We start from the raw sequence: 23157 nt of genomic DNA, 5'->3' as shown, positions 1-23157 counted from the left end.
TCAGTGGTTAAGAGCACTGGCTCCTCTGCCAGAGGACACAGGTTCAATTCCCAGCACCTACATGACAGCTCACTATTGTGTGTAACCCCAATTCCAGGGGATCCAAACACCTGCAGACATACAAACAGGGGAAAGAGCAATGTACATAAAATAAAAATAAAATCCTAATTAAAAAAATGAAGTCACAAGACAGCCTCTCACTATGTAGTCCTGGCTGGCCTCATATTTTCAGAGATTTGCTCTGCTGCCTCCCAAATGCTGGAGCTTAAGGCATCCTGTTGTAGGGCGCAGTGTTGTTGTTGTGTTTTTGTCTTTTTTTTTCCTGCCCCCATAGCTCCCTGGAAATAATGACTCAAGAGACTCAAAATGTTATTTACAAGTACCTAAGCCATATAGCAAGGCTCTTCTCTGACTAGCTCATAACTTAAAATAACCCGTTTTTACTAATTTACATTCTGCCACATGGCTGATTACCTGGGCTCACGTCTTGCCTGCTGAATCTCAAGCACCTGGCTCTATCCCAGAAACCTCTCTGTCTACTGAATATCCCACCTCCTGTTTCCTGCCTAAGCTATCGGCCATCCGGTTTATTATTGGCAGGTGCTACATCCGTACAATACACAGCATCCTTCTACAACACCCTCCCCCCCTGCACCCAACAAAAATCTTTTTTAAATAATTGATTATTTTTAAATTACGTGTGTGTGTGTGTGTGTGTGTGTGTGTGTGTGTGTGTGTTGTGTGGGTATGTCCACATGAGTGCCCCTGAAACCAGGATACCCTAGAGCTGCAGTTCCAGGAAGCTGTGAGCTCCCCTGCCCATCCAGCTGGAAACTGAGCCCCAGTCCACCACAAGAACAGCAAGCACTTTCAGTCCCTGAACCATCCTTCCAGCCTCAGGTTTTCTTTTAAATTCACTTTGCTACCTTTCCAAATGTTTGTTGTCTCACCCATATTTATTGGGTAAAGATTTATATAGAAATTCAGGGGCCCAGTGTGGGGATGAAAAGCAAAAAGAGATGGGGAGGGAAGCAAATGGTACTTCCTTCTTTCTTTCTAGGGCCTACCTGTTTATCTTCAACTGCGCATGCTCAGATAGACACTGGACCCAGAGGTATTGAACTTCAGATAAGTATAGCATGGATCTGAAATTGTATTTGTCAATTGCTACACTATAGTTTTTTTTTAAATGTGTGTGTTTGCATGGTGTATGTTGTATATATGTTTGTGGGTGTGCATGTTCACATTTAGAGGCCAATGCTGTATGTCTTTATCCTTCGCAACCTTAATTTTTGAGACAAGCCCCCCCCTCTCGTGTGTGTATGTTTGTGTGTGTGTGTGTGTGTGTGTGTGTGTGTGTGTGTTTTAAAAAGTCAGTGGACTCTTGTTTCTGGGGTGTGGTGCTCAGGAGCTCTTGGTGCGACTGGTCCTGGTCCTCTTCACCACCAGCTTCTGGCTTGGCAGGGTGGCACTGCGGACGGCCGCGCTTCGGCGATCAGGGCGGTGCTTCCTCTCTGAGATCATGTGTCTGGTGCTGCTGAGGGTGGCCGGAGCACTCTTGTTGATGGTGGTCCTTGAGTGAGAAGTGGCGGGTTTTCGCTGACCAGATCTGCGTTTCGTGGCGGCCACGGCCCCTTTTGCCGTCGGATTCAGGCGGTGAATCAGCCCGTTGAAGCGCAAGGAGCTGCAGCACTTTAGATTACCGGGCTCGGTGCTGTATGTCTGCTTGCTCCTCTCCATCAGGAACTGGAGCAGTTCCGAACAACCATCCATTGCAGATGCGTGGACATAGCAGCAGCCCCACCCTACGGCGGCCAGAGATGGAAAGGGAAAGGGCTTTTTTTTTTGACAGGGTTTCTCTGTGAAGCCTTGACTGTCCTGGACTCACTTTGTACACCAGGCTGGCCTCGAACTCACAGCCTGCCTCTGCCTTCCATGCCTCCCATAGTACTGGGATTACAGGCGGGCGTGTGGTTGAGACTTGGTCTCTCTTACTGAACATGGAACTCACTGATTTGGCTACACTGCCTGGCCAGTGAGCTTCAGTGGATCTGCCTGCCTCTGACCATCCCAAACTGGGAAAAAAGCCCTGCACCTTTATCCCCACTTCTTATATAGGCCGTGGCCTCTGAATTCATGCCTGCAGGCCCTTGGCAGCAAACCAGCTTACCAGTCTACCAGCTGAAGTACCCGCCACCACCTGAGAATTCATTCTTTTATCATCTTTTTCTTTCCTTTTTTCCTATTTCTGTCTTTTTTTTTTCTTAACTGTGTTTTTTTAAGGACTTATTCATTATTTATGCAGCATTCTGCCCATACACCAGATCTCACTATAGATGGTTGTGAGCCACCATGTGGTTGCTGGGAATTGAACTCAGGACCTTTGGAAGAACAGTGAGTGTTGTTAACCTCTGAGCCATCTCTCCAGCCCCCTGTCTGTCTGTCTTTTAAGAGTGAGTGTGAGTGTGTGTGTGTGTGTGTGTGTGTGTATGTGTATGTAGGCTGGAGGACAACATTGGGTGCCCTCTCAGAAATGCTGTCCACAAGCGTATGTGACCATGCCCAATGTTTTTGCCTATGTCCTGGAGATTTAAGTTTAGGTCTGTGTGCTTCTGTCACTAGAGTTAATGGAGTGTTTGTGCTTTCCCCCATCGTGTTGACAGGAGAAGTGAAAGTCTTCACTGTTGGGAGATCTTGGACCCATTAACTTGAATTTTAAACATTCTTGATTGGCAGTGCACACTTTTAATCCCAGCACTCAGGAGACAAGCAGGCAGATCTCTGTGGGTTCAAGGCCAGCCTGGTCTACATAATGAGTTCCAGGACAGCCAAAGCTACACAAGAAAAACCTTGTCTTGAAAAACAAAAATCTAGATTATGCAGAATTTTGACCTAGCGGTTTATAATTTTTATCTGTCATTTTATGCGGTCTATTTTCTTTAAGCTTTTAATGGTGATGGGGGCATGTTACAGCAGCATCTCTCTGTGTACACTGTGTATGCCCACCTAGCCTTGAACTCTCTGTGTAGACAGGTCTTGAATTCACAGAAATCTTCCTGCCTTTGCCTCCTAAGAGCTGGGGTGAGAGCTGTGCACCACCACACCCGGATTGCTGTTAAAAGTGATCTCATTATAAAAGAGCAGTAAATCCCTGGGGGTGGAAAAGGAAGTTGCTCCTATGTTTCCTCTTCCTCTCAGCAGATTCCCTTATGCTAAGCTCCCCACTCCTGAGGAGCAGGCAGCTTCTTTACGATGACCTGGATGAAGTAAAGCCACGCCTTCGAGAACCCCGAGAGCTCTTCTCGTTCATCTCTAGCCGAGGGCCCCTGCAGCTTCCAAGATGGCCAGTAGAGTGTGAGGTCATCAAGGAAAACATTCACCACATTGGTAACGTGTGTGTGTGTGTGTGTGTGTGTGTTCCTACTGTTTTATCATGCTTTGTTACAAGGCTGTAGGATTTAAAGTTGAGTATGTGCACACACGTGCACCTGTATTGTGGGCACACGGAAGCTGGAGATCAGGCCAAGGTATCATGTCTCAGGAGCAGGCCCTTTTGCCCCAGGTTTTAAGACAGCGGCTCTCGCTGGGACCTCACAAATGTGGCAGATAGCCCCAGAGACCCGCCTCTCCCCAGCTCCCCAGAGCTCCCCAGAGCTCCCAGTTCTCCAGTGTGTGTTCGTGCAGTCCAGCTCAGGTCCTCATGCTCACACAGAAAACACTTCAGCACTGCTGCCAACTCTCCAGCCTTAGAATTTCCTGTTTCATGCCGACATAGAAGGTGAGACAGGAGGTACGTCTGGTAACTAACCAAAGCAGACACTAGAATGCTTCTGTGTCCAGGAGTGGGAGGATAGCTTTTTTGAGGCCAGAATTTATAAATACTCAAGCCTGTTTTCTCAGCTTTTGTGCATTAGTGTTCTGTCACCAAGCTCCATTCCCACTCAGCTTGTGGACTCTGTTTTGTGATGTAAGAGTCCTGTCTACCTGCCTATGAGCTCTTGGTATATAGACCAGACTAACCTTGAACTCACAGACCTTCCTGCCTGTCTCCTGAGTGCTGGGATCAAAGGTGTGATATACTACCCAACTGGCATACAATATTTTGCATATATATATATATATATATATATATATTTTTTTTTTTTTTTTTTTTTTTTGAGTTTAACCTACGTAGCTCTGGCTACTGAACAAAGGCCTGAATTTCATCTTCAGCAGCGGGGAAACAAAACACAAAAGCCCAACTCTGCTATTCGCATAAAAAGCTCAAAATAAAATTAAGAACAGTAAAAAGTGTGTTCTTTGCACTATGCACTCCATCACTTACATCCAGGCTGGTGAAAGAACCTGGAAAACAGATGCGGCTCTGCTCCCTGGCTGCCATTCCAGAGGACCTGGCTTTAATTTCCAGCGCCCACGTGGTGGTTCATAACCATTTGTAATTCTAGTTCCAGGAGACCTGACGCCATCTTTTTGCCCTCCTAGGTCACCAAGCATGCACATGGCACACATGCATACACATATGTGTGTAGATCTATGCAGAGAGTCCCTGTCTCAAAAAAACAGAACAAGCAAAAAAGACAAAATTTCTGACTCTTAAATTCATCGCTTAAGGCTTTATTTTCTCTGAAACAAGGAAGGTGCTTTTCTGTAGTAACAAACTGTGTCTCTGAGGCTGGAAGGATGGCTCAGTGGTTAAGAACTTTTCCTGGTTTAGGTGACTACCGCTGCAATAAAACACTGTGACCAAGAGCACCTCGGAGAGGAAAGGGTTTGTTTGGCTCACACTTCCACATCATTGTTCATCCTCAAAGCACGTCAGGGCAGGAACTCAAACAGGGCAGGAGCCAGAGGCAGGAGCTGATAAGCAGGCCACGGAGGGGGGCTGCTTACTGGCTTGCTCCTCCTAGCGTGCTGAGCCTGCTTTCTTACAGAACCCTGGCTCCAGCCCAGGAGAGGGCTGTCCCCCACCACTCACTAATTAAGAAAATGCCCCCCCAGGCTTTCTCACCACCCGAGCATAGGGGGGTGTTTTCTCAATTGAGATTCCTTCTTCTCAGATGATTTTAGTTTGTGCCAAGTTGACGCGAAATTGCCCAGAGTAGAGCTCTCGCTTCTCTTCCAGAAGATCCAAGTTCAGGTCAGACAGTTCACACCCACCTGTAACCCCAGCCCTCCACAGGCACTTGCACACACTTGGCATACACTCATCCAGACACACGTACATTAAAATATAAAAGAATCAAATAGCATGTATCTGACCACATTTCCCTTACTTCAGGGAAACCCGGGGTCAAGATGCAACCACTGATAGTAACCGTTCTGGTATACTTTAAATTTTCTTTTAAAATTTATAATGGGGGGTGGGGGGGTAGACGGCCAACACACAAGCCTGACGAGCTGAGTTTGAATGCCAGAGTCTACGTAGAAAGCTCGAACTGATGGGCGGCATACGTCTGTCATCCCCGCGCTGCCAGGAGATAGAGACAGAGTTGTTTGAAAGCTTGAGGTCCAGCTCGCCTAGAGTACACAGTCCAAGGGAAGAAACAAAGAGACACTGCCTTCAACGCGCAGATGAGAGCAAACTTCTGAAGGCTGTCCTCAGAGCTCCCGTGTACACACACGCAGGCACATGCACACAAACAAATTATTTAAAAAAATTATGTTCTTACTGTATATGGATCCATGCTGGTAATACCCCCAGGATCCTGTGCATACTGGGCACATGCTACCATTTGGCATGCCGCTTGTTCAGTGTCTGCCTGTAGCTGTTACGGAAGGAAGCATGACACTGAATTTATAAGCAGGCCAGAAACTTGGGATGAGAATTAGGTTGGCTTGAACAACATTAACTACTCGAGTAATTATAATTCTATATTCACTTTTATTGTGTCGTCTCTTATTCTGTACTTTGGAAAATATCTTCTTTCAGAGTGGGTTCCACCTGAGCCGGAGTATTTCTACCAACCTACGGGACATGAAAGGCTACCAGAGGTTGTGGGAGAAGAGCGAGGCACAGTTGTCTACCAGCTGGATTCAGGTACTGTCAGAACAGCGAATAATAAGTCCCACAGAGTTACAGTAAACCTAGCGTGCACAATAAAAGTGATCTGACTTTTTAAACACGCATCCCTGTGTCTGTGTGTTTATGGGCACATGTGCCATGGTGTAGATTTGGAGGTGAGAGGACACCTGATGTCAGTCCTCTCTCACCTTGACGTTGGTTCCAAGGATGAAAAGCTCCTTGACCCTCTCAGACATCTTGCCTGCCCTAAAAATAGCTTCACATCTTTCCTTTTTTACTACAAATACTTGCGTGGGAATAAGGAGGATGTGTTGTATGGGAAAAGGTACACCATAACATACGCAGTAAAAGAGAGGTCAGAGGACAAGTTCTGAGAGTCACTTACGTCCTCCTACTAGGAGGGACCCAGGACTTAGGCTCAGGTTGTCAGGCTTTGGTGGCAAGTTCTTTTACTTGTTGGATCTTCCTGCCTCTAACAGTGCTCTTTAAAATTGCCACCTTAATGATAATTTTATCTTTGGCCTGTGCGGAAGCTTTGACAGTCATGACCGATGAGCTGTATGTTTTCAACAGTTTATTTTTAATTACTTTTAAATATTGGTCTATGTGTTTGGATGTTTTTCCTGCATGAATGTCTGTGCACCACATGCATGCAATAATCATGGAGGTCCCAAGAGGGTATATCCTTGAAACTGGAGTTACGGGTAGTTTTAAGATACCATGTGGGTGCTAAGAATTGAATCCAGGTCCTTTGGAAAAGCAACCAGAGCTCTTAACCGCTGAACCATCTTTCTCTAGCTCTTCAATAGTTCCTTTTAATTTATATTTATACATGTATATTTTTGAGACAGGGTGTCTCTAGCTCCGGCTGTTTCGAATTCATGCTGTAGACCAGACTGACCTCAAACTTAGAGATCCTCTTGCTTCTTCTCCCAAGTGCTGGGATTAGAAGTGTGCGCCACTACCACCCAGTTTAACATTTTTAATGTCTTATTTTATGTGCATTGCTGTTTTGCCTGCATTTATGTCTGTGTGAAGGCATCACATCCCCTGGAACTAGAGTTACAGACAGTTGTAAGCAGCTGTATGGGCACTAGTAATAGAACCTGGGTCCTCTGGAAGACCAGCCAGTGTGCTTAACCGCTGAGCCATTTCTCCAGCCCAATAGTTATTTTTTTAAATGATGATACATTGCTTTTTCTTTTGCTTTCTCTCTTTCTTTTTTCTTTCTTTCTCTCTCTCTCTCTCTTTCTCTCTCTCTCTTTCTTTCTTTCTTTCTTTCTTTCTTTCTTTCTTTCTTTCTTTCCTTTTCTTTTCTTTTCTTTTGTTTTTGAGACAGCATCTTTCCATGTCACCCTGGATGTCCTGAAGCTCACTATTATAGACCAAGCTAGCCTTGAATTGACTGAGATCCACCTGCCCCTACTACCCAAGTCCTGAGATTATAGATGTGTGCCACCATGCCCAGCACATTTCTCTTTATTGATGAATGTTATTGAGTTACAGAAGTTAGTCCACCTTAAATGATACTTTGAAATATTAAATAAAATAATGAAATTTCTATATTAATGGCATCTGTTTGCTGAATGGTACTTTGCAGTTTCTTAAAAAAAAAAAACTGCTCTGTAGGCTTCCAGCTTTCGGCTAGAATGGGCTTCTGTACACTTGATTTTTTTTTTTAAATATTTTATTTTTTTAAGATTTATTTATTATTTATTCAGTGTTCTGCCTGCATGTGTGCCTCAGGACAGCAGAGGGCATCAGATCTTACTATAGATGGTTGTGAGCCACCATGTGGTTGCTGAGAATTGAACTCAGGACCTTTGGAAGAGCAGACAGTGCTCTTAACTTCTGAGCCATCTCTCCAGCCCTGTACACTTGATTTTATTTCTGCTCCTACTTCCTCTGTGTTTATTTTCTTCTCCTGATCACTTCTTTATTTGGGTATTTTCTCCTTTGCCATAGTTTATTCTCCGGCTGTTTGTTATCTAAACTTTACAGAGACAAAATTGCATATGAAAATAAAAGTCGTAACAAGGTTCAGTTAAGAAAATCGGTTTCCTGAGGCTAGGAGTGGTAGTGCACACTTTTCATCCCAGCTCTTGGAAGGCAGTGGCAGGCAGAACTCTGCGAGTTCAAGGCCAGCCTCGTTTACATAGAGAGTTCCAGGCCATCGAGTGCTACAAAGATGCATACATACATATGATTATATATGATTAAATGTGCATAAATCCTTGAGACTAGAGAGATAGCTCAGAAGCTGAAAACACTTAATGCTCTTCCAGAGGACCTGCGTTCAGTTGCCATAATCCACAATGGGTAGCTCACAACCTCCTGTAACTCCAGCTCCAGGGAACCTAATGTCCTCTTCTGGTCTTCATGGGTACTTGCACATACGTAGCATGCACATACAAATGAATGAAAAAAAATCAGATTCTTTACAAACACTGCTTTTTTTTAATGCCCCATGGTCAACATACTTCATAGCATTATCTTGACAATTAGTGAGTCTTAACTGCTGAAATATATAATGTATATTATAATATATTAATATAATAAGTATAATAAAAGTATATTTTATTATATAATATAATATTATAATTATATAATAATATAATAAATATAATGAAAGTATAGTAAAAATTGCTTACAATTGTGATCTTCATAAGAAATGCAGGATTTTATGAAGTATCTGATGGATACTAAAATTGCCTAAATCACAAAGTCATTGACAAATAAGCAAGAAAATAAATTTTCACCAAATTAACAGGAGTATCAAAGAAAAATGATAAAATAGGTTCTTTAGGAAACAATACTAAATACTGTGGGACAAAGAGAGATCTTTGAAACTATAAAGATCTGATGTGTGAAACCTGCAGATGCCAGCTGGGAACACAGCTCAGATAGAAAGGTACTTGTTTGGCAGTTCCAAAACCCTGGGCTTAGTCTGCAGCACCAGAGAGCAGGCAGCACTGTGGAGACAGGAGCAGAAAGATCAGAAGCTCAAGCATATCCTGGGCTCCATGTGGAGCTTCAAGCCAGCCTGTACACGGGAGACCCTGGCTCAAAAACAAAAGTAAGGGGTCGGGCCTGGTGTGGTGTGTGCCTTTAATGCCAACAGAGGCAGGTAGGGCAGATCTCTGTGAGTTGAGGCCAGCCTGGTCTATGTATGAACTTACAGGCCAGCCAGAGCTACATACAGAGATTCTGTCTCAAAAGAAAAAAACAAAAAACACGTAACACTCTCACTAAATTTGTATGCAAAGTCATGAAATATTTTTAAACAATTTATTATTATTTGAAGCATCAGGAGGAATGGATTATAAATAACCTAATTTTTTATTTTTAAAAATTAGTTTATTAACCAGTCGTGTTGGCACATGCCTTTGATCCCAGCACTCAAGGAGGCAGAGGCAGGCAGATCTCTGTGAGTTCAATGCCAGCCTGATCTATAAAGTGAGTCCAGGACAGGCTACACAGGGAAACCCTGTCTCAAAAAACCAAAAGAAAGGAGGGAAGGAAGGCAGGAAGGAAGGAAGGAAGGAAGGAAGGAAGGAAGGAAGGAAGGAAGGATTGAAAATTACATTTATTTATTTGGGGGAGGTGGTCATGTGTACCACAGCATATGTTTAGAAATTAGAAGAACTTGTAAGAGCTGGTACTCTGCTTTCACCATGTGATCCTTGGGACCACAACTCAGGTCATCAGGCTTGGTGGCAATTGTCATTATCCACTGAGCCATCTTGACGACAGAATACCTAATTTTCTTAAGCTACACTTCTTGTTATAGCCTTGATTTCTCCGTGTAGACCTGAATGTCCCAGAACTCACTCTGTAGACCAGGCTGGCCTCGAACTCAGATATCCACCTGCCTCTGCCTCCTGAGTGCTGGGATTAAAAACGTGTGTCACCATGCCCGGCCAAGCATTCTTTTCAAAAGATTTTTCTTTTTAATTATGTCTACCTGTGTGTAGGTGTGTGTATATATACATATGAGTAGAGGGTTCTCTGGTATCAGAAGAGATTGTTGGATCCCCTGCAACTAGAGTTTCAGGCATTTAGGGGCCTCCTCATGTGGCCACTGGGAGCCCAACTCCAGTCTTCTACAAGAGCATTCCCCATAGCTTTGTTTTAAAAATAAGATGCTCACCATAACCTTTATTTTTCACTAGTTACTGACATTTTGAATCTCCTCTAGGAAAATTTAACCCATGCCAATTCTTCTCAAATGTCTTATCTTCATTTTATCCTGGAAGAATATGGCAAAACATTATATGCAATGTACTTTATTTGACATTATCCTTTTTAGTCCTAGTCGAATGTTTTATAGAACAAGACTGCAGATGTTTTCAGAGCTTTTTTTAAGAAGCAGCCAAAATAGCCCTGTTTCTGATTTCTCTCACTTTCTGACATTTAGGATGTCAGGGTTGGTTGTTTTAGCTTTGGTGATCTGGTATAGTTTTGCTGCGTGGTCCAGAGCTTTGTGGCAATCCTCCTACCCTAGCCTCCACCAGAATTCCAGGAAGCTGGGCGAGGACTTCAGCTCTCATCAACATCCTTTAAAATCAATATTTAGATGGAGACAAGCAGTATCCGCTTTGCCAAGGCTCTGACGAAAAAGGCAGTACTCTAAACCACTTACAGGCTTGAGAGCAACGCACTGTAGGAAATCAAGGGCCTCTGCTGGAGCTGGAGCTTACTAGGCAGAACACTAGTGTGGGGGGGAGATGTGTGTGTGTGAGGCCCTGGGTTCAACCCCCATTGCTATGGGGGTTGCTACAGCATCTGGCAGCTGTAAAGCTAAGGACAGTTAATAACCCATGGAATGTTTGTAGGGTGGGTAGGGCTCGGCAGCGATGAATTAATTCTGAATGGAATGGAGCCTAACAGTCTCTTTTCTCATCTGCAGTGCCCACGGAAGGTACCTATTTCACAAATTCCAGAGTAGGAGGCAAACGAGGAGTTATCAAGGAACTCGCCGTTCCGTTACAAGGGCCGGAAGATAGTACCCTGCTGTTCGAGTCCCGGTTTGAGAGTGGGAATCTGCAGAAAGCTGTCAGAGTGTGAGTAACAAGGAGCTTCTCGGAGGGTGGAGACCAAGAAGGCCGAGGGGTGTCTTTGGGAATGACTTCAGGAATCCAGGAGGGGTAGAAAACGCACTAAGAGGATGACAAAGAGTGGACTAATTATGACTAATTTCCCCCGGAATAAAACATTAGGTCATTTCCTCTGCTTACAAAAGAAAAGAAGAGCTCACTGCAAAGTTGTATCTGCCCTCTCTGTAGACTCGGGGAGGGGCATGGGAGGCGCAGAGGGAGGGAGGGGGCACTTGGGAGAGGAAGAGGTTGGGGGCTACACCTGGGATACAAAGTGAATAAATTGTAATCAATAAAAAAAATAATTTTTTTTAAAGTTGTATCAGTGAGCTAGGCACCGGCGGCACACAGTGCTTGGGAGGCAGGCGCATCTCTGTGAGTTCGAGGCCAGCCTGGTCTACAAAGCGAGTGTAGGACAGCCAGGGCTACACAGTGAAACCCTGTCTCAAAAGACCAAAAAAAAAATAGTCGTATCAGCAAGAGGACTCAGTGGGTAAAGACACTTGCCTGTCAGCTTACGACCTGAGTTCAATCCCTGGACCCCACCTGAAGGTCAAAATAGACGAGCAGCCCCACGAAGTCGGCCTGCGCTCTCCACGCAGACACCGTGGCGCGTGTACACGCTCACACACACAACAACACGTAAAACTCTAACACTTTGTGCAGCATAAAAAGCCCTGTGTGGAAGAACTATCAGTAGTTTGGTATGTGTGTCCAAATGCATATGTGTAGTACACACAGATTACATGTACAAGTATGTGTAAGTATACATATGTGAATATATGTGCCTCCTCGTGTTTATTTGTGAAGGCACAGTGACATGTGCTTGTGTGTCCATCTACTCAGGTGGCTAAGGGAGGAGGACTGCTAGAGGCTAGGAGTGCAAGACCAGCCTGGGTAATGATGCAAGTCCTCATTTTTAAATAACTGAAGCGTGCATATAATTTTTTGTCTATGCCATACCGTATTTACCCAGTCCTTCAGGGCCAATCACAATGGTTTTTTGGTTAGTTATCTTAATGAATGAACACCCTTATGAATTATGTTTTTAAATTTTTGTGGTCTTACAGGATGAATTCTGAAAAGAAAATTATTAGGTCAAAGGGTTTGGACACTTGAAGCTCCACTGTGGCTTCAGTTCCCTTCATTGGTACGTGGAAAGGCCTCTTTCCTAATGCTGACCAGATAAACACGGAAGGTTCAGCATTTACAAACTGAGCCAGGAACCGATGGTGGCGCATGCCTTTAATCCTAGCGCTCGGGAGGCAGAGGCAGGTGGATCTCTGAGTTTGAGGGTGAGCCTAGTCTACAGAGTGAGTTCCAGAATATCCAGGGATACATAAAGAGACTCTGTCCCAAAACAAAATAGCAGACAAGAAGCAATGGAGCCCGGGGCTGGAGCAGTGGCTCAGCAGTTATGAACACTTGCTACTCTTGCAGGAAACCCAGGTTCCCAGCATCCACACGGGGGCTCACAAACACCCATGACTCCAGTTCCAGGGGATCTGACCCCCTCTTCTGACCTTCACAGGCACCAGCTACACACATGGCACATATACATACACTCAGGCAAAACATTCGACACATAAATAAATCTAAAGAAGATTTTAAATTGAACCCAGTGCCTGACACATACTAAGCACATGCCCCACCGCTGAGCTGTCCCTACCCACTGTCCACTTATTTCAATATACATTTTCGTAATTATGGGCGTGGGTGAATGGCTTGTTCTCCTTGCCTTATACATTTCCTTTTGTGAATTTGGCTTTTCATCTCTATTTCTTTGTTTTTGGGGACAGGATTTGCTATGTCTCTGATATTGGCCTTAACTTTAGAGACCTCCTGCCTCAGGCTCCAGTCCTAAGATTGTAGGTGTGATCCACTGTACCTAGCTTCTTTCTTTAAAAAAAAAAAAACTCTCCTACAGAGGAAAGGACACACATTGGGGCATGCATGTGTGTATGTGTTTGTGCAGGTCAGAGGACAACTTGAAGGACTCGATTCTCTACTTCGTGAATTCTGGGTTTCACCACATGAGTTCTGGGAACTGAACTCAGGTCATCAGGCCTCGTGGCAAGGACCCTTCCCCTCCAAACTGTCTCGCCAGCCCCAGTATCTTGCTCCCTTTATGCAAAGAGAATGTACTCCAGAGATCTTCAAATTGATGACCAGAGATGAAATCAGCACTAGGGCTTGAGGCTTTTCACGACTTGATCTCACCTGTGAGATGGATAGCTAGCAAGCAGCCAAGAGAGGGCACTGTGCAGTGTGTTTCAGGGAAACATGCTACAGTGACAAGACACTGCTTAGCAACGGACCACAAAGAGACCAAGAAGTTAACAGAACCTCCAAACACCCCTTGCAGCAGTAAATTTGTTTGTTTGGCTTTTTAAAACAAGTTTTCCCTAAGTTCAAAAACCCTAGGTAACTCAGGCCAGCCCGAAATCCACTGTGTGGTCCAAGCTGGCTTAGAAATTATTATCCTTCTATCTCAGCCACGCAAGTGCTGTGATTATTGGTACGTCACACCATAGCCAGCTCATAGTGAGATTTGGAACTCTCCCTTCTCAGTCCCAAACAAATTTTCCTCCCACATGCTTCACTAGTATATTATGAGACTTGGAAAAGTAGGTAAACCTGAAAAGAAACAGCTGTGCCAGCCAGTTGTCATCAATCTGTTTTTCCAAGGAGAAAACAATACTTTCCCATATTTGCTTTGAGAGGGAGGTGATGAAGCTGTAGAAATGTTCTTTTTTCTTTCTTTATGTTACAGAGGCATCTTTGAGTATGAGCTCACGCTGCGAACTGACCTCTACACAGACAAACACACTCAGTGGTTTTACTTTAGAGTTCAGAACACCAGAAAGGACATCACCTATCGCTTCACTATTGTCAACTTGCTGAAACCCAAGAGCCTTTATGCAGAAGGGATGAAACCTCTTATGTACTCTCAGTTGGATGCCGCCACCTACAACATTGGCTGGAGGAGAGAAGGTCATGAAATCAAGTACTATAAGAACAACGTGGACGACAGGCAGCAGCCGTTATATTGTCTCACCTGGACCGTTCAGTTTCCTCATGACCAGGACACTTGCTTCTTTGCACACTTTTACCCATACACTTATACTGACTTGCAGTACTATCTCTTGTCAGTAGCAAACAACCCCATCCAGTCTCAGTTCTGCAAGCTGCGAGCTTTGTGCAGGAGCCTAGCAGGGAATACAGTCTACTTGCTTACCATCACCAACCCATCCGGGGACCCTCGAGCGGCGGCTGCAAAGAAAGCTGTGGTGCTGAGCGCCAGAGTTCACCCTGGAGAAAGTAACAGCTCCTGGATCATGAGAGGCTTTTTGGACTTCATCCTTAGCAACAGCCCAGATGCCCAGCTGCTCAGGGACATCTTTGTCTTCAAAGTGATTCCCATGTTAAATCCAGATGGTGTGATTGTGGGGAATTACCGGTGCTCGTTAGCTGGAAGGGACCTGAACAGGCATTATAAGACTATTCTTAAGGATTCTTTCCCTTGCATTTGGCACACCAAGACCATGATCAAAAGGTGAGACCTCTTTGTTGATAATTCTGCGAACGCTGTGAGCATTAGTGCTAGGTACTCCTACCTTAAGAGGAGGAGGAGGAGGCTCTCTCTTACTTGAGGGTCTGGTATGGCTTGGAGGGTCTTTGCAGTCACAAGTTAATTTTCAGACCTTTAAATCGCATCAGGTCTCTAAAAGAAAACTAGGCATGCATCAATATAGCAACCATTTTAACCCTCCTCCCATCCCTCTGGAATTGAATTTAAGGCTTAGCACATGCTAGGCAAGCACTCTCTCACTGAGCTATAGTCCCAGTTTCATCCTTTTGGGGAGGGGGTGAGACAGGACTCTTTGTTTTAGCTCTGGCTGTCCTGGAACTCTCTCTGTAGACTAGGCTGGCCTCAAACTCACAGAGATCTGCCTGTCTCTGCCTCTCAAGTTCTGGGATTAAAGGTGGGCACCACCACTGCCTGGCTTCCGTCTTCTCTTTTGTGACAGAATCACCTACCGAACCTAGAGCTTCCTGTTTTGGCTGGACTAGCTGGCCATCAAGCTCCTGGAATCTGTGTATCTCCCCAACCGCCTTCTCTGTGTTGTGGCTGTAGACACTCCCCTACCATGTTCAGCTTTTACGTGGGTGCTGGGAACCTGAACTCAGGTCCTCATGCTTGCATAATAAGCACTTTATCTACAGAGCCACTTCTCCAGCCCAGTAATTACATGTTCATTTCTGATGGAAGGTCTGGGGTGGAATTCACTATGTCAGACTGGCCTCAAACTGCAGAGATTTGCCTTGCTCTGTTGGGATTGAAGGCTTGTGCCACCATGCTGGGCTCAGTCTCATTTTTCAGTCAAACACAACTGGATGGAAAAGATCAGGGGAGTTTTATCGCTATGAAACTGTAATCATAATGAAACTAACAGTGCCTAAGTATGAAATAACAGATACTATGATCCATGCTTTACACCTCGGCCCATTTGCTGTCCCCATTCACCCTCGGAGATTGCATGTGGTCAATATCCATTATTGTATGCAATAAGGAAATTGAGTTCCAAAATGGTTAAATAACTTGAACAAGGTCACAGAGCTGGCAAGCAACAGGGTACGAATTTGAACACAGGCTCTCTGACGCAGAATCTGAGGGCCCTAACATCACCATATGTTGCTTCTAATGAAGAGAAAGTAATAAATTAGTCTGCCCTTTCAGGACTGTGTGAAAGCAGCTTGAGGCTGTCAGGTAATAGCACCCACCTTAAAAATCTTCCATTCCGCTGGAAGTGAGCACATAACAGATAAGATACGGGTGAAAGTTTCTAATCACACCTGTGTGTCCACATAGGAAAAGGGCTGGACTGATGGGTTTGGCCAGCGTGTAAGGATTGCTCTTACTATTGACGGATTCTGCGGCCACGGATGGGCAAGTGATTTACTCTCCTACGAGTTTGGATGTTCACCGCATCCTTTGCTTGTCCCCCAATAGACTTCTGGAGGAAAGAGAGGTTCTCTTGTATTGTGACTTCCACGGGCACAGCCGCAAGAACAACATTTTCCTGTACGGCTGTAACAGCAACAGCCGCAAGCACTGGCTGCACGAGCGAGTCTTCCCTTTAATGTTGAGCAAGAATGCACCAGACAAGGTAAGCGTGTGCTGTAATCTTCTGACTGCATACTGAGGGACAAAGGGACGCATTGCTTCCTAGATGAAGTGTTTGGCTCATTGTGTTTAACGTTATTGTCTTCGGTGAATCCCAGGGACCTAGGTGTTAAGGATTTTTAAAAAAAGATTTATTTGTTCATTTTATGTGCATTGGTGTTTTGCCTGTATAGATGTCTCTGTGAGTGTGTCAGAAATCCTGGAACTGGAGTTGCAGATATGTGGGTGCTGAGAAGTGAACCTGGGTCCTCTGGAAGAGCAGCTAGTGCTCCTAACTGCTGAGTCATCTCTCTAGCCCCCTAGGTGTCAAGAATTAAAGTGTAGCTTTAAGAATTGCTTTATCAGGAACTGGAGAGATGGTTGAGCCATTAAAAGCGCTTGTTGCTCTTGCAGAAGATGCAGGTTCAGTTCCCAGCACCCACATGGTGGCCCACAGCCATATATAACCCCAACTCCAGGGGATCTAATACCATCTTCTGTTCGCTGATGGTAGCAGGCACACATATAGTGCACATACATATAGGCAAAACATTACACACATAAAAAAATCTAATTTACAACAAATTTTCCTCATATGAAGAGATTTATTGTAGAGGGTAGGGAGAAAGAGACTGAAACAAAGAGATAGAGAGAAATGTGGAAGAGCATAGGAGAAAAGAAAGAGGGGGACGTTGGGGCACCCCCAGAGAGAAAGTCAGAGAGACCATTTTTTTTTTTTTTTTAAATGGTGGGTCAGCCAGGCATGATAGTGAATGACTTTAAGTCCAGCACTCTGGAAGCAGAAACTGGCAGATCTCTGTGCTTCACGGCCAGACTAGTCTACATAGAAAGTTCCGGGCAAGCAAGGGCTACAAAGAAAGATAAGCTAGGACACAAGTGCACCTTGAATACATTAAGTGAAAGAAGCCAGATGCAATATTATATTATTCCAATATTATATGATGCTCAAAAGAGACATTTTTTTCCTTACCATGCTAGGGATCAACCAGGACCTTGTTTGCGCTAGCCGTTGAGCTATGTCCACAACCCAGAAAAGGCAAATCTGTATCTGTTCATTTGTTGGTTTTCAGAACAGGGCACTGTGAGTGTGCCCCAGCACGAGTGTGAAGGTCAGAGGACAGGCCTGACTCTGGGACCTGTATATGAGGGCAGGCACGTTAGCAGCAGCTTCACCCCTAGACCTCAGATTCCTTTCTGGGTTACGGAGATGGTCTAAACCGAGACTGAGGTGATAGGTGAACAACTGTGTAAATAAACCGCTGAATTGGGTATTTTTAAACTTTGGGGCTGTGTGCTTGTCTGTCTATGACATGGTCTTGATTTGTGGCCCTGGCTGCCCCACGTTCTCTATTTAAACCAGCAGCCATCTATCTGTCCTTGCCCCTCAGATACCAGGGTTACAGGCATGCAACACCATGCCTAACAGCAGCATTATATACATTGTTTATGCAGCTGTGTAATTTAAATTAATTCATTTTCTTTATGTGTAAATTATCTCAATTAAAAATTATTTGACTGGGGGGTTACTGAACTCAGGCTCCTGCATACTAAGCGTGTGCCCCACCACTGAGCTCAACCCTGTCTCAAGACATTTTTTTGTTTGTTTGATTGTTTTTCGAGACAGGGTTTCTCTGTGTAGCCCTTGCTGACCTAGCACTTGTTCTGTAGACCAGGCTGACCCCAAACTTAGAGATCCACCTGCCTCTGCTTCCAAGTTCTTGGATTAAAGGTGTGCACCACCTCCACGTGGCAAGATAACCTTTTTTTTTAATTGCTCTGGCTATTTCGCCTGGTCAAAAGTTGAAACTTTTACCAAGTAAAGTAATAATCCTAGCACTTTGGAGGCCAAGACAGGAGACATCATGAAGCTAGTCTAGGCTAAAAACTTAACAACTGTTGAAAACAACTTAAAGCTTAATAGTTAACTAACAGCTTTGTGACCACTGGGCAAATACAGATAATGTACGTTAGTTTACAAGTTGCTTTTTTCCATTATAAGTAGATTCACAAGTATAACTGTCATTAGAGATTGGGTTGGATTTAGAAAAATGATAGTTCAAATTTTATCACATTGGGCTATGTGTGACAAGGCTGGAGATGTAGCTCAGTTGAGCGAGGGCTTGCCTAGCTTGCAGGAGCACCACATATGCAGGACATGGCAGCACACACTGGTAAATCCTAGCACTCAGGAGGTGGGGACAGGAGGATCACACAGGGCTTCATAGTGAGTTTGAAGCCAGCCCTAGGGTACATTAGCCCCATGACAAAAACAGAAAACCAGTGTGAGAAATGTTTTACAACCTGTTCTCTATTACAAAAGAAGCATTTTTCTCTCCTTTTTTTTTCTTCAGATGAAATAATATCTATAAGTCAGTAGCTAAAACGGCTAAATGCAGAACTATGGGGCAGGAATTAGAACCCTGCCTGCTCTGGCTCCTTCAGCCTTTCAGGCAGGCTTGCTCTAAGGTACTCCTCTAGAACCCCTGGATCCCACAGCGCTGGAGACTGAAATCCCTTCCCACTGTGATCCTCCGTAGAAGGACAGGATGATGTCCAGATATGCTACAGGCTGCAGATCTTGAAGAACTGAGCTGGGCATGAAAAGAAAAGGACATTGAAAACCTAGTGAAAAGACTAACACTATGTGTTGCAGGGTTTTTTATCCCATTGTGAACCCCAAAATTGTGAAACCCTGCTTCCGGTTTGCCATGGTTGAACCCTAACATACACCTTTAACCCAAGAATTTTCTGTTTATTTTAAACAGCCTAGCACACACCTTTAATCCTGTACACAGGATTTAATAAAGTTAACGCTAGGTCAAGAGGTGGCACAGAAACCAGCTAACGGTGATTAAAGACTAGGAGGGACTTTGAGCTGAGGGGTATTTAAGACAGTGTGGAGAGGGAGAAAGGGCTTTGGGGGATTTTTAGCTCTATAGCTTAGGCGTTAGCTCCCTGGGTTTTTGAGCTGGCTCTTTGGGGCTTAAGCTTAGGCCTTTTTTTTTTTTTTTTTTAAGATTTTATGTATTGATTTTATGTATATGAACACTCTGTTTTCATGCACCAGAAGAAGGAATCAGATTCCATTTCAGATGGTGAGCCACCATGTGGTTGCTGGAAACTGAACGCAGAACCTCTGGGAAAGCAGCCAGCACTCTCAACTGCTGAGCGATTGCTCTAGTCCGAGCCTTTAGGATTTTTTTCCATCCAGACCTGAGCTAAAAAGGAAGGTCAGCTGGGTGCTTTCTCTGCCTCTCTGAGCTAGCAGGTTTTCATCCCAGCATCTGGCTCTTGAGTATTGTTAAAATAGAGCGGTTGGGATTTTCTTTTTCTTTTTCTTTTTTAAAGCAACAGCCACGGAAGGAGAGAGCCCTAGACAGAGACTATGGGGAGGGAGTTAAAAACATATATATCAATATCATTAACCTTGTTTAGAGGTCGGGCAGTGCTGGTACATGTCTTCAGGAAGCTAAGGCAGGCTGATCTCTATGAGTTGTAGGCTAGCCTGGTCTACAGAGTGATTTCCAGGACAACTAGGGTTACACAGAGAAACCCTGTCTTGAAAAACAAACAAACAAATAAACAAACAAACAAAAAACTTATTTGTCGGAAAACCTAGAGCTGAGAGTTCATATTCTGTGGCAGAGAGTAAGTCATAAAGCCCATGTGAAACACATTCGTATAGTCCCAGCATTCAAAAGGCAAAGGCAGGAGGATTGAAAATCCATTGGGATACATGTCAAGAAAAGAAAAAAGAAAAGAAAGGAAAAGAAAAGAAAAAGACTTACAAAAGCTGGCCAGTACCTGATCAAAGTGTGCCAGTATTCCCAGATTCCTAGGGATCTTTATCTGGCAAGATGTTTTGGGACAGAAGGTGAAGAAGGCTAGGAAGTGTAATTATCTTTTTCTTTCCCTTTTAAAGACCACAGTCCACATTAAATGCTGGGAGGCCTATTATCTCTGTAGCTGAGGCGACCATAGAGCTCCTCAGCCACCACTACATTTTGACAATTCTCCAAATCAGTGTCTTAATGGAACATACTTTAGGAAATAATGCCTCGGAATCTCCCGAAGAACCACCCTCGTTTCACATTAACGATCGTGGTTCTCTTTTTAGTTCTCTTTCGACAGCTGTAACTTTAAGGTGCAAAAATGCAAAGAAGGAACAGGAAGAGTCGTCATGTGGCGGATGGGCATCACCAACAGCTACACCATAGAGTCCACCTTTGGTGGGTCCACCCTGGGTAAGAGGAAAGCTGGGAAATGTGCAGTGTCTGGGGTGGGGGAGGGAAAGGGCTGGGTAAAGCTGGAGACCTCATGGCTACAGAGGATCTCCTCGCTGGCCTTAGGTACCCTAAACAGGAACGTAGAATCCAGTGCTTTGCCGTAATGTTTCCTCAGGGCCTGGAATTGGGACGATCCAGGTTTGACTTCCAGCTGCATTTATTATTTCTGTGACCCTGGGTCACTTGTTGAACTTCTGGGATGCTCACATTCCCTCAAAGTGACAATATTACGACCTGGTTTTGAATAGCACTTTACCAGGCAGGACACGCCACAAAGTAAAACCAGAATAATTTTAAAAGAACTTGACAATCCATTGCAATAGTGAACTTTTTTTATTGTCAAAGATTCTTCTGAGTGAAACTAAAGCTGGGGCGGGGTGGGAGTGGGGGAGGCGCTATCCTGTTCAGAAACCTGCTATTCTAGAATAAGACATGGTACCTTAAATTTATTTTTATTCATGTGTATTGTGTATATCTGTATGCGTCTGTGTATGTGTGTATAGCGTGTGTGTGTGTGTGTGTGTGTGCGTGTGTACCCTGTGTGTGTGTGTCCTATGTGTGTACAGTTTGCCTGCTGGGGTCAGAAGAGGGTGTTAGATTCCCTGGAGCTAGAGTTACAGGCAGTTGTGAGTGACCCAGTGTGGGTGCTAGGAACCAGTCTTGGGTCCTGTGGAAGCACTGTTAATGCTGAGCCATCCAGGCCTGTGAGAAGTGGTATTTTTCTAAAAAGCTGCTCACAAATTAGGTTTGCATTTAACCTGTAAGATTTAAGAGGTCGAAAAGATGGCTCAGTTGTTAAGAACATTCACTCTTCTTTGGAGAGGATCTGGGTTTGAGTCCCAGAACCCAAGTACACACAGTCATCTGTAACTCCAGTTCCAGGAGATCCGACACCCTCTTCTGACCTCCAGAGTCACCAAGCACACACATGGTGCAGACATACATACAAAAAAAAAAGGCATTCATATTCATAAAATAAATATTAAGCTGGGCAGTGGCACATGCCTGTGGTCCCATAACTTGGGAGTCAGAGACAGGTGGATCTGTATGAATTTGAGGGCAGCCTGGTCTACAAAGAAAGTCCAGGATATCCAAGGCTACACAGAGAAACCCTGTCTCAAAAAAAAAGAAGAAGAAGAAGAAGAAGAAGAAGAAGAAGAAGAAGAAGAAGAAGAAGAAGAAGAAGAAGAAAGAAAGAAAGAAAGAAAGAAAGAAAGAAAGAAAGAAAGAAAGAAAGAAAGAAGAAAAAATTAAAATAAATATAAATATTTTAGAAGTAAAAGATTTAAGGCTGGAGACATAACAGTGGCTAAAAATGTTTGCTGCTCCTCCAGAGGACCTGGGTTCAATCCCAGCACTGAAGTCAGGCAGCTCACAACTGCCTGTAACTCCAGCTCCAGAGGACCCAATGTCTCTGATCTTTCTGAGCACTTTTGTACTTATGCTCATAGAAACCTATGGCTACACATAATTTTTACATTTTTATTTTGATATTTTTGTGTGTGAGTCTTTTGCCTGCACCATGTGTAGGCAGTGCCCGCAGAATTCAGAAGAGAGCAATGAATTCCCCTGGAATTGGGTTATGGATGGTTGTGAGCCACCATGTAGGTTGGGGTCACTAACCTGGGTCTTCTGCAAGAAGAGAAAATTCTCTTAACTGCTAAACCATCTCTCCATCCCCCCCCCTTTTTTTTTTAATCTAATAAATGTTTTTTGTTTTGTTTTGTTTTGTTTTTTCCAGGTAGTAAAAGAGATACTCACTTCACTATTGAAGATCTGAAGTCCCTAGGCTATCATGTCTGTGACACGCTTCTGGATTTCTGTGATCCTGACCAAACCAAGGTAAAAATGGATAATGGGGCACCACTGCTCTGCTGAGTTTCACATGGGTCCAGAGTCCACCCAGACAGTCTTTGTCTTCCTCTTAATATTATTTTTACCTGATGTTTTTTATCATCAGAGAAAATAGAACCCCTAGCCTGTAAACTGTCAACAACAGTAAACTGTCCCTAACTTACAGTTTTACTCATGGTTGCACACATGTCACACTCACTTCACTGAACGAATACTGCCCTCTGCAGAAGCAGATACCCCTGTAGCCCCTAAGTACGGCTAGGCCTCACTTGCTTTCCTTTCCCATGTCCTTTCAGTTTCTTAAAATCTTATCCTTCGCCTCCACTGTAAGTATTCTCAAGCTTGCCTCTGTCCTAAAGCATGAAGGTTTCCTTTGGCCTTGTTCTTCCAGTGGCTTTTTCTGATTCTCTTACTCAATTTGAGAGGGGGTATGCATCCATAGTAACTCATCTCTCATGTCCCTGTTGAAGTGTTGGCTTGCTGTGTACTACCTTGGGTGCAATGCTTGGTAAAGAATTAGAAGTACTGTTCAGCCAGCACTTCCCTCCCCCTGTGATGCTGGAGATGGAACACAAGGCCTCCTCCCTCATCTGAGGGAAGGCCTCTCCTACTTACTTACATCTTTATCCAGGCCATCCTTGTCATGGCAGGAAGCATGGCAGCATGGAGGCAGCCATGGTGCTAGAGAAGGAGCTGAGAGTTCTGTGTCTA

The 23157-nt window shown here is 44.3% G+C and overlaps 1 protein-coding gene and 1 pseudogene across 8 annotated transcripts in view; one reads left to right on the top strand and one right to left on the bottom strand.

Moving 5' to 3' along the window:
* Window positions 1–23157, top strand: part of Agbl2 (AGBL carboxypeptidase 2) — a 43801-nt gene that overhangs the window by 7311 nt on the left and 13333 nt on the right. For 6 of the 8 annotated variants that reach the window (XM_060371421.1, XM_060371416.1, XM_060371420.1 and 3 more), the window contains 8 exons: window positions 1061–1114; window positions 3199–3387; window positions 5930–6037; window positions 10932–11085; window positions 13892–14674; window positions 16133–16289; window positions 20424–20550; window positions 22334–22434. In XM_060371421.1, the coding sequence (XP_060227404.1) occupies window positions 1061–1114; window positions 3199–3387; window positions 5930–6037; window positions 10932–11085; window positions 13892–14674; window positions 16133–16289; window positions 20424–20550; window positions 22334–22434 (1673 nt within the window). The remainder of the gene's footprint in view (window positions 1–1060; window positions 1115–3198; window positions 3388–5929; window positions 6038–10931; window positions 11086–13891; window positions 14675–16132; window positions 16290–20423; window positions 20551–22333; window positions 22435–23157) is intronic. The other 2 variants (XM_060371418.1, XM_060371422.1) reach the window with 1 other exon arrangement.
* On the bottom strand, window positions 1405–1790 carry LOC110550730 (large ribosomal subunit protein eL28-like; annotated as a pseudogene).

Source organism: Meriones unguiculatus, chromosome 18 (assembly GCF_030254825.1).
Source record: "Meriones unguiculatus strain TT.TT164.6M chromosome 18, Bangor_MerUng_6.1, whole genome shotgun sequence".
Taxonomy (NCBI): domain Eukaryota; kingdom Metazoa; phylum Chordata; class Mammalia; order Rodentia; family Muridae; genus Meriones; species Meriones unguiculatus.
This window is presented reverse-complemented; position numbering and strand designations above follow the sequence as displayed.